The sequence below is a fragment of the Hyaena hyaena genome, unplaced genomic scaffold, assembly GCF_003009895.1.
Source record: "Hyaena hyaena isolate Hyena2069 unplaced genomic scaffold, ASM300989v1 scaffold_809, whole genome shotgun sequence".
In the NCBI taxonomy this organism is placed as follows: Eukaryota; Metazoa; Chordata; class Mammalia; order Carnivora; family Hyaenidae; genus Hyaena; species Hyaena hyaena.
This window is the reverse complement of record NW_024081442.1, coordinates 502019-514164: the sequence shown is the minus strand read 5'-3', so window position 1 is coordinate 514164 and position 12146 is coordinate 502019. Positions and strand designations below refer to the sequence as shown.

At 35.2% G+C, this 12146-nt stretch overlaps 1 protein-coding gene across 1 annotated transcript in view; it reads left to right on the top strand.

Annotated features, from left to right (window-relative positions):
- CSMD3 (CUB and Sushi multiple domains 3) overlaps positions 1-12146 on the top strand; it is a gene marked incomplete at its 5' end in the record, with an annotated part of 448395 nt that overhangs the window by 338222 nt on the left and 98027 nt on the right. The window contains one exon of the mRNA XM_039219338.1: positions 11824-11904. Within this exon, the coding sequence (XP_039075269.1) occupies positions 11824-11904 (81 nt within the window). The remainder of the gene's footprint in view (positions 1-11823; positions 11905-12146) is intronic.

The window sequence follows — 12146 nt, the reverse complement described above, 5'->3', positions numbered from 1 at the left end:
TTTATGAGATCCAGCCAGCCATCTGTATTTTATAAAACATCACCTTCATAAAGCCTTTCATGATCAAAAATAACACTCATAAAAGGCTTTGAAAAATGAAAGTTCTGTGCAGTGAAAAAATAGGACAGGTGTAAATGTTGAGGCGCTTTATCTCAGATATCATACTTCTTTTTTATCTGAGGAAATGTTTTCGTCTCTCTCTGTATTGCTGGAATAGTAATTTCCTAAAGTACGAGCTAAAGTTTCTTGATATCTGCCATAGAGTCAAGATGTATTTGGCTTATAATAAATAATAACAATATTCAGTCCTAATCAATGGTTTCCTAAAAGTAAATTACACAAAACTGGTTTTAACTGCATTGTTTTTGCAGACACTGACTTTCCATATCAGTCACAATAATAGTGATAGCTACTATTTACTGCAAACTTAATATGCTGAATACTCAGTTAGCTACTTTTCATGTATTACTGCTAATTTTTGTGATAGCTCTGCAAAGTAAGTATTATTATCCCCATTTTAATAATGAAAGAACTAAAGAAAAAAGTTAACCTACATCAAGCTAAAGAACTATTAAATAGAAGGGCTGCCAGGAATTCCGAATAGGTCCATCGGACTCCAAAGAATGACCTCTTTTTAAATAATGACAACAGCAATGGCAACAATAATAGCTAAAATATATAAAGTTCTTACTAAATGCCAGACAATGACCTAGCCTGATATTGCCTAACACACAGGTTATATTTAATGGTAAATCAAATTTTTCTTTAAAAATTCAGCCCAAGTGATTTTCATTTTTAGCAAGGGGATAGGTCATCTCATTTTCTAGAAGATAACTCTCCTGCTTAAAACTTAGAACTTCAAAGCTCTTAGTGTTTCTTTTCTTCAGGACCTACAAACTAACAACAATATATAGGTTTATTGTGATTTAGTATGTTCTTTACAGTTTCCAAAACGTGCTATAGTCACTATGTGAAGAGGAGATAGTTTTTATTGGGGGTCTGACTTACAGCAACCAAAACAACTGGGAGACTATAGTATAACCAGAATGTATATTTATTCATTTAAAACAGAAAGTGTCATTATCACACTTAGTCTATTACCCAGGACATCACTTTTTCTAACATCAGAATATTAGAGAATCTCGTTTATATACAGAAGACTTTCTTAATGAGCATAGTAGAATTTAACTTATATTTTCCATTGTTTTCCATTATTGGCACAACTGTAAAATAATGAGTTGATTATATACTGACTCTCAGCTAATTTTTAAGAAAAGTATTTAAAAGGCTTGTAGTGTCTTTTAGGTCATCTTTTCAATTTATGTTGCCTTTACAATAAATGCTGCATTTAAGGAAAGTATATTTAACTCCACAAAGTCCTGTCCTAAAAGAGACTGCTGCAGGTATAAGGACACATTTTATATAAAACATGAATCACCATCACTTTGAACTGTGTGACCCCTTTGCCTCACACAACCTAAAGACCTGACCTCCTTTCATATGTCAGTAGATAGAGCACTGAACTCATAAAGTGTTTCATTATTTGATATCTGGAAAGCAGAGGGGATTTGGACATCATACAATTTTATATATATAATGTGGTGAAGAAACTAAAAAACCAAAGTGGTGAAACAGTTATAAGGAAAAGATAATAACATTTACTATTAAATGACTTTGTAGTGTTTACTTAAATGACTAAAATCATGCCAAAATTGTTTACTATATTTTGACATTTGGTTCTATGTGCACACCCACGGACAAGTTGTAGCATTTATTTGGTACAATGTCTTGCTGCCAGGCCCCTCTGGTCAAAGTCCATCAGGATCACACTGAACTTTCTGTTAAACAAAATTAGGTTTATTTGTTACTGTAATGAGTGGGATGACACACCATGAGGGACTCTGTGGCATCCCAGTAAGAGGGTATTAGTAGAGGCTTGTTATAGGAGTTAGACTGTGCAAGATGGTTCTGGAAAGGTTCAAAAATGTATGCTTTATCTCTGGATTGGGTGTTGTTAGAAAATTGGAGAGATTCTATAATTGGATATCTTAATCCTTTTTTTTTTTTCTAAAAGGTGGAAGGAATGTAACATACCTGGAACAGTAATTGGTATGGAAGCACATTTGCTCATATTAGCTGAGATGGAAGACTCTTGGTCATTTTAACAGTTTGGATAGTGTTGTTATTTTTTATTGTGCTCAGAAATAATTATGGAAAGGTCTTCTTTTGCCTTATTCCAACAAGGTGAAAGAGTTATCATGTCTGATGCTAGTTGTTAGTGAAATTGTTATTGGTCAACAGTGGAAAATCAGGGTCTGTCAGTTAGAGCCAGGCCAGTTCAAAGTTGAGAGCACACCTGAGCTGTGTGTTTTGTTTGTTTGTTTGCTTGCTTGTTTGTTCTATTTTCTTTTCAATATGCAGAGTAGTTTATGATAAAGATAGCTATAGCATGTTCCTTTAAAGCCAAAACCAAACCAAACAATGGTGGTGAACAGGGAGAGGAAAATAGAGACTGAAAAAGATCAAAGGATAATACTGATGTGCTCTGGTTTCTACTGACGGTGCCAGGTGACTCAGCTACATAAAGAAGAGATCCTTGGTCTATCACTTTGTGGATTCTAATGAGCTCAGTACTAAGACAGATATTTTCAATGAGTTATCTGAATATTGGAAAGTTAATTCATACAGCAGATATTGAAAAGTTTTTATGGATAATTCAGGACATTTGCCAATAATTTTGTTTACTATACTTCTGTCATTCTATCTCTAAAGAAATACCAACAGGGGCACCTGGGTGGCTCAGTTGGTTAAGTGTCCAACTTCAGCTCAGGTCATCATCTCGTGGTTTCTGAGTTCGAGCCCTGCGTCGGGTTCTGTGCTGACACCTCAGAGCCTGGAGCCTGCTTCAGATTCTGTGCCTCACTCTCTCTCTGCCCCTCCCCCACTTCCAAAAGAAAGAAAAAAAAAAAAGAAATACCAAAAGTGACTTCTTATTGATTCTTTTCTTGTTGAAAATCTCAGGGAATTCTAAATCCAGACATGAGTCATTTTCTCCTGATTTCTAAGATTCTTCCTTTTATAGGCAGAGAAACAAACTGATTGTAAAATATTAATGGAGCAAAAGTGATATTTGTAACTAATATAAGCAGTCCTAAAACTTTCCTACATGGTTCATGTCACCTTGCTAGCTGATTTTCTCTAATATGGAAAAAAATGTATGTATTATTTTTCTCACTTAATTAGAGCTTGAAAGTATTTATTTTAAACACTCCTAACTCTTCTTTCAAGTGGAACTGCTTTAATTTACTTTACATAACTTTTGAAATAACATTGACAAATTTGCATAACTGAACCTATCCTTATTAATGCTTTTCCTCCTCCAAATCTTCCCTAAATCATGAAATTATCGTACTTCAAGTAACCGGAGTCACAATGAAGTATACCAGTGGTTAGACACAGCTTAAAACTTATAAGGGAACATAGAAAATTCTTTTTTTTCCTCTGTAAGAGACTCTGTGTTGGTACTTGGCAGAAAGGTTACACACTTGTGCTTTCTTGGTTTAGAGAAGGAATGGCAAATTGCCAGTGTTCTATGTTGTCTTTTATGAAGAAGCCTTTAATAGTTCAGTTGAACTGAAACAGACAAATGTAGCATTCTTTTCTGGAATTGGGTTGGATGTTTCATTACAATGAAAATAAGAAATTAAAAATAACTGACAAATGTTGGCAGAATTAAACTCTAAAGTGATAGAGATCAAACTGAGGGTTGATGGAGGGAGGACTGTGGGGGATGGGCTAGATGGGTGATGGGTATTAAGGAGGGTACTTGCTGTGATGAGCACTGGGTATTGTATGTAATGATGAATCACTAAATTCTACTCCTGAAACCAGTATTGCACTGTATGTTGAGTAACTAAAATTTAAAATAACTAACTAAATAAATAAAAAAGATTAAAAAATAATAAGGTAATTTCAAGAAGAAAATTTGTTGGACCAGAAACCAGACATCTGTACACGTCTGAACCAAACATGGCACTATTTAAGCCATGGTCATCCTCAAAAGATGCTGACATGTAGAAGATAATACCCCCATGTAATTATTAAATAGTAAATGGTGTTGTAAAGCTGAGTGGCATGTCAAATAAAATAATTCTTATAAAAAGAACACAGATTTAAGCCAATGTAAATATCATTTATACAGATTTTTTCATTAATGGTCATAACTGTAAAGGAGTTTCTAAACAGAACAATCTTTGAAAAGCATGGACTAAAATATATATTCTGCCTTTAACTGGATGTGTGGCCTTGTCTACCTCACTTCATTTCTCTGAGTCTTATTTATTCCTTCCACTCCCTAAAAAAGAAAAAAGGTCACACTAAATGATTTGTAATATAACTTCCAGCTCAAACAGTCTAGGGTACTACACCATACAATAGTGAGTATTCATCCTAGAGCTGTTAATTTTCTTCTAAAATAACCTAAGTATATACATTATAGAGGATGTAATATTGCTTTAATTCAATTAGTTCTTAGTTAATATTTTTTAAATATGATTCCCAGAGCACTGTACTAACAGTTTTAAGATCAAGGCAAATGCCACAGTATGCATGGTTATAAGATGAGTTGCTGAAGCTTAGGGCTTTCTATTATTACAGCATAATGTACATCAGAGTAAAACAAATAAGGAATCTCAGCATTTTCAAATATTCAGTTTAAAATTCAATAGAAACAAAGATGAATAGTTTGATGTGTCCTGGGAAATCACATGGGTACTAGCCCTTTGAATGACATTGGGGTTGTGAGCCGAGTCATGTCAGATTGAGATCATATGTGTCCGGGGCATAACCGTAATCACAGCTGCCATGCTCATGTTAACCTTTGCCGAACAGGGACTGCACACTTCGTTTGAAATAATATGTGTCTGGCACAAATCTAAGCACTTTAAAGTATATTAACTCATCTTAGATTTATGTTTATTTTGCAGTTGAGAAAACTAAAGCACAGAGTCTGAGCAGTTTACATAAAGTCAGAGCTAACAAGTAGCAGAGCCAACATTTGAACAGTCAGCTTCCAGAATAAAAACTAGATCAGGCTGCCTTGTGCACAAAAGTATTTATTCCCCAACACAAATTGGAGAATATATATTTTTTCCAGTGATGTTGACTGGGTTTATAGGAACATCTTCAGAAAAATCAGAACTGCACTGTTTAGTTCCTCTTCAGTCACGTCACACCTGATGCATTGCACCTTAAACATTGCTTTAGTATACCCTGCTGCTACCAACCAAGATACTATTCCCAGACTACTCGTAATTATTTAAGTAATTGCCAAATCAAAGTGTTTTTCATAAATAAAAAGTGAAACCTGGGAAAAACAGAAAGTATATTTTACCACAAGTTCTTATTCATCTGTGAATACCAAATATGTGGAAGGAATTGAACTCCAATGATACAAGAGCTTATCCTTATATAGTACTTACTATGTGCCAGGCACTGCTCCAAGCGCTTTGTGTACATAAACATTTTGATCCTTGTAATCATCCTTTGGTTGGCATAAAGTTATTACTATTATCACTACTATTTATAAGTGAGAAAGAATGAGGTCAAGGTTAAGTAACTAGCCCAAGATTTCCAAATTTGTCAGTATTAGAAACAGGATTTACAACCAGGAGTCTGGATTGAGTCCAGACTCAATATGGTAAGAAGTTATTTAATATATAGGTTTACTCATTCATTATTCATTCTTTCATTGTTCTCGCATTCGATTACTCAGCAAATATTTATTGAATACCGACAGGTCAGGTACTGCATTATGACCTGAGAAGTTACTTGTTAATAAGATAGTCAAAAGTCCCTGCTCTCACACAGTTGACATTCTAGTGTAAGAAAATGGAGAGTAAACAATTCTTGTGGAGTGTGAAAATTGCCAGAGGGAAAATAGATGTGAAACAGAGTCCTACTGCAAGAGGTTAGCTCTAGCTAACATGAGTTAATAGAAACGATGTCTTTATTTTAGTCATCTGAGGGCAAAGTTAAAAAAGACACAGGAAGATAGGTTTCAAGAAAGCAAGATAGATAAAAATAAAATTATATGGAACATAATTTTAGACATGTCATCAAATGTTACCCTGTCAACCGCCTGAGAGCAATGTTGATTAGGGAATGGAAGGAACTACAATAAGGGTTAGATTGTAGATGAGTTCGATTTTTCAAAGTTTATTATTATGAGAAAATGTAGAGATATGGTTTAATATTTTTTTCTGAGATGAGAATGGCATCGTAGGTGGGTGATATAACAAATCAGGGGTACTTGAGTTTTAAGTGGAGGAGAGGAACTCTCTACATTTGCAGCTAAAATTATAAACTGGTTAATAGGTGGGGCTGAAGTTAATTAAACAAAGTTAGAGGCCCTTGGAGAACATAATCAAGACTTTTAATTTAATGTCAAGCCATTTGAGGACACTTGTGAGTTTTTTTAGATCCAATCAACAACTGTTTATTTAACACCCGCTGCAATATAGACTGTTTAGGAGTCTATGGGTATCCACCTTTGTCCCCTTCCAATTGCATTTCGTTTTCTTACTGTAGCCAGTTATTTTTTTAAAGAAGAAATCCTATCACATTACTCCTAGAGGTAAAACTCTTTACAGGCTTACCACTGGCCTCAGATTAAAATAAATCCTGAGCACAGCCCATAGCTTCCTGTTGGACTTAGCCCCAATTTACCAGTCTTTCTCAGCCCAGGGCTCTCACCCAGCCCCCCGCCGCCTTCCTCTTTGCTGGTATTACACTTGTTGATTCCTCTGCCTGGATTATTCTATGTCATCCCTTTCCTCAACACACACATGGGTGTGTGCACATGCATACACACATACACACACACACACACACACACATACACACACATACACATGCCTTGTTTCAATTAGCTAATTTCCTCTTATTGATAAGATAATTTGATTAATACATTTCTCACTGACAGTTGGTGCCTCTAAGGGCATGGTTGTGTCTGTATTGTTCACTATCACATTCCCAGCACATATGATATGGTGTCTGATACATACTAGGCCATCCAAATTAAGTATTTAACAAACAATAAAATGAAGTGTTAGACACTAGAGGAAATCTAAATATGTATGAAATGATCCCACACAAGCTAAACATGGAGCACGCACTAACACACTAATGATTAAAGGTGGAATAATTCAAGATAGTAGAACCTTCAATGCTAAGTATTATGGTGCCGATTTCCAGGACTGCAAGATTATCAAAAATGACAGTGTGTAGTGGGGGATTAATATGGTAAATATAAGGGACCTGAGAAAGTTCAGGTGAAATATAGCAGACATCTCATATGAGGGATGGGTGAGAATTAAGGTAAGAAAGTTCTTTATCTAGGATTATAAATTTAAGCTGTAGCCACTGTTTATACATTGACAATAGGGAATTGCAGCACCAAAATAATTCTCCAGTCCAAGTTGATTTGTCTATAAGTGAAGAAGAAAATATAGCTTAATTTTCAAGCACATGATTCAAATTCTGGCTCATTGAACTGGGCAAATAATTCAACTGTTCTGAAATGTAGTGTCTCTCTTAGCAGCACAGGCTATTTACACATATCTTGATGTAGTAATCTGGGGATTAAATGAAGTAACTCATGTAAAGTAGCTTGCAGAGTTGTTTGTGCACAGTGGATTCCACAAAAATATCATCTTATGTACCTTCCATCACTTCCTTTGTGTATGGGAAGGATTGAACTAGAGAGACACAGAAGGCAAGAAACATCCTGTAGACAAATTTAATAATGTGTATTCATTTCCTAGGGCTGCTGTAATAGAGTATCACAAACTGGCTATCTTAAGCAAACAGAATTTTTTTTCTCTCAGTTCTAGAGGTCAAAAGTATGAAATCAGGGTAATGGTCTCTCCGAAGGCTGTATGTGAGGATCCTTCCTTGACTCATTCTAGCTGCTGGTGGTAGCCAGAAATCTTTGGCATTCCATTCTCTGTCTTGTCACTTCTTCCCTGTTCATCCATCTCTGTCTTCTCTCTTTTTATAAAAACAGCATGGTGGTTTAAGGGCCTGCCTTAACTTAACATGACCTCAAATTAATTCATTGCTCTGCAATAACTCTATTTCCAAATAGCATTCTAAGGTTCCAAGAAAGACATACATTTTGATGGGCACTATTCCCTAGTACAATAGGTATGAAATGACAGGTCCATACTGAAATGTTGGCAGAAAAAATGGAAAGACATTGGACAAATTTTAGACTTATTTTAGTCAACAAACCAATAGAAATGGATGAAGATTGAAAACAGAATTGTTGGAAGCAGTTTATGCTTTATTTTTTTGTAGTACTTGTCTTCAAGAGTCTAAAGAAAAACAGATACAAAGGGGTTTCCTTCATTATTTCCTTCTTCTTTACATTATGATCAGAATTATATAGTTCAACTGTGAAAAAAATCTCAGGGCCTGCCTAGATCTCATTTTCTAGAACTGTGACCCACAATTACTTCTATTTTATGCCCATTTACAATTTTAGAGTGCAGAGTCATCCTAGGGAAGACTGATTAGAGACTCATTCCTTCCTAGGGAAACCTGTGTTTTATATGATATTTGTTAAATATTTGTTGGGTTATATGCATAGATATAGGAACTAATTAATTGTGAAAAAGGTAGATAAACAGTCTTCTCTCTCATTTTACTTAAAGTCTAAATGGAGACACAAACAATGAACAAATAGGCTAAGAAATGGACAACAATAAATGTTGAGAGAAGTCATGCCTATGTGGGCTACATCTTCTGTGGTTAGAAGATAACAGTAAGGGATAAGTGTAGGTAGGCAGTGAGGAACTCAGAAGACATGAGACAAGATAAGAAGGCTTATCCAGGTGATATAAAATTTGGAATTAAGACACAAATCATACCTGAAGTTGAAAGAATCAATGAAGTTGTAGCAATTTTATTGAAAGGGAACTTTATTCAGAATTCAAATCTATAAAATTGAGGGACATAGAATGGCTTTTATGAGGTAGAGACAAGGGGACAGGACATTACCTCTCTTCAGACCTTCCATGACCCTAAGGTGATCCCTTGGTTCATGAGACAGTTTACAAAACTGCAGATGATGGAAAAGAACAGAGAATGAGAAAGAATTTAGTGCACAGTACACATGTGGTCTTGGGAAAATAGTACAAAATCTCAGGGCACCTGGTTGGCTCAATCGGTTCAGTATTTGACTCTTGATTTCAGCTCAGGTCATGATCTCACTGTCATGGGATTGAGGCCCACATAGAGCTCCATGCTGGGCATGGAATCTGCTTAGGATTCTCTCACTCTTTTTCCCTCTGCCCTTCGTCTACACATCCCCTCCCCATGCTCTCTCTCCCTCTAAAATAAAAACTAAAAAATCATTTATTTAAATAGCATGATATCTCTGAACATCATAGTCCTTATTAATAATAATTTACAACTCCTAGTATTTTAAACTCTGCAACTGAGTTGTGTAGGTCATTCTAAGCATGTTCTACAGATGGCACTAGTCATGGATTCCTCACTGATATAAAAATGTGCTTTTTCTTAAAATAAATGAATTTATTCTTAGCACGAAAATCAAAAATAAGTTTATAGGCAAACAAAAGTGAAATAATACATGTGTGGGCATCTCCACACTTTGCTAACTTCTGAGTTGATCTCTGTTCTATGTCAAGACGAGAATGCTCTGAGCACCTGGGTTTCTCAGTTGGTTAAGCAACCGACTTCAGCTCAGGTCATGATCTTCTAGTTCATGCATTCAGGCCCTGAGTCAGGCTCTGTGCTGACAGCTAGGAGCCTGGAGCCTGCTTCAGATTCTGTGTCTCCCTTTCTCTCTGCCCCTCCCCCACTCACGTTCTCTCTCTCTCTCAAGAAGAAACATTTAAAAAATTTTTTTTAAAGATGAGATAAAATGCTCTCCTCTGATGCAGTCTTCTAAGGATTTCTCCATGGCAGGCTCCCTGTGTCTTTCTATCTATGCCCTCTCTCTTATCTCTTTGACATTTATTACAATTACCTTTTACCTTGGTAATTGTATCCCTTTTTAGATCTACATTCAGGAAAATGCTTTTAAAAATTTCTGATGTTACTCTAAGCTTTTCTTCTCAAAAATCCAGGTTACACTTTTCTGTCCTGGGCTTCTTTCCCAGTGAGTCTTCTCTCTAGTTGGTAACCCTTCAGTGTAGAGCAGAGTTTTACTTGCAAATTAACATCTTTGCACAGCAAGTGCTTTTATAAACAGTTTGGAGTACTAGAATGAAGATGTTTGAAGAGACAAATGACAATTTACAGCAGGAAATTGAAACAAAAATTGTCCTTGAGTCATCCCTCTTCAGCTACATTTCAAAAAATGTTCTTATTTTTTCTGTCCTCAGTAACCTGAAGTTGTATTAGTAGAGAGGTCAGTTTTTTGTTACATGATGACGAATCATTGCCCAACTCAAAGTCCACGTTTTCTCCTCCATCTGAAATACTCTTCTGTCTATGATTACCCTTCAAAACTGGAAAAATCTTACTCATTCTTTAAAATGTATTTATCCACCTCCTTTTCTAGGAGTCTTCCTTAACTGATCCAGCTGATGTTCCCCAGTACTCTCATAATTCTCTCATGATAGTGGCCATTCTGAAGGTATGGGCTTTGGAGTTAGGAGACAGAGGCTGGAGTCCTGGATAAACCCTGTACTAGTTGTGGGGGCTCAGACACTTTATTATGTCTTTTAAACTTCATTCTCTTTATCTGATCATTGAAGTACCTAAATAATTTAACTCCTGGGTTTAAGCTATAAAACTCAACGTACAAAACACACTCTTCTTCCAATGTTATAGTAGTGTAAAGTGTGTTCTTGACTGAACAAGATTATATTTTTTATAAATCTTAATGACAATAAAACTTCAAACAAGCAAATGATTGTGATGTAGATATCAGATGGTGCTAGCAGTCATGATGCTTGGATTCATAAAGAGCTTTTTATTTTGGTGGCCTTTAAATTATGCCAAATAGAAGTCTTTCTAATCTAAAGGGGATGGACCTATTCAAGTGATGTAGATTATTAGAAACAAGAAATTTAACAAATAGGTATTTCATGGATATACTCATATAACATGGTGAGAGAAGGCTCTGGAGCCAGACTACCTAGGCTTAAATCCCAGTTCTACCTCAGTATAGCTGTGTGATTTAGACAAATTCTTTGGTTCTCTTTAACTGTTTTTTCTTTTATAAAATGCTGATGATTATAGACATAGCCATAAAGTAAGTAATAAAAAAAACAACATTTTTGTGAGGACTGAGTTAATATAAGTAAAGCATTTATAATATTTTCCAGAATCGAGTAAATGTTGAGTACTTGCTTGCAATTATAATGATATGCCAGGCACTTTGCTAGGTGGAGAGGACTCTGAGATGAACCTTGACATTGAACATATAACAATGACTTATTTATAATGATGTATTTAAAATGAAAATAAAATTGAAATTTGAAAATTGTGATAACGCCAAGGAGAAAAATAACAGCTGTTAATGTAGCACATAACAAGAACGTGTAGAACGAGTGTAAGGAATAAGGAGTTACAGGTAAGCATTCTTACCCTGGGAAAATATTGCCGCATCTAAGGAATGATTTGTTTTCCCTCAATATTGTAGTATTTTTAAGTAAACAAATAATTGCAACTTGATAAATTATACCATTTATTTTTATTCTTACAAATAAGATTTGCTTTTTTTTCCCCACATCTGTGAATATATATAACCTCTCAGAGAAGGAATAAACACATTGTCTATTTTTATAGCTTATCAACTAAGAGTGTGCCAACCTCCACCACCTGTACCCAATGCTGAAATTTTGACAGAAGATGATGAATTTGAAATAGGTAAGGTCTGATAAATTATTTTTTAAAAACATAGTGTTAATAGAAGTATTTCATTGGAAAGAAATAAATAGAATAGTAGTGACCTATCTTAGACTGCCTTTCTCTGGATTGATGGGGATTGTTTTGGAATTCGTAAGAATAGACAGTAGTAAAAAGACCAAAAGGGCAAAAAAGCAAAAAGACCAATTAGGCAGAAAGCAAGAATTCTGTATCTCTAGGATGTATAGCTGGAAAATGAGTAT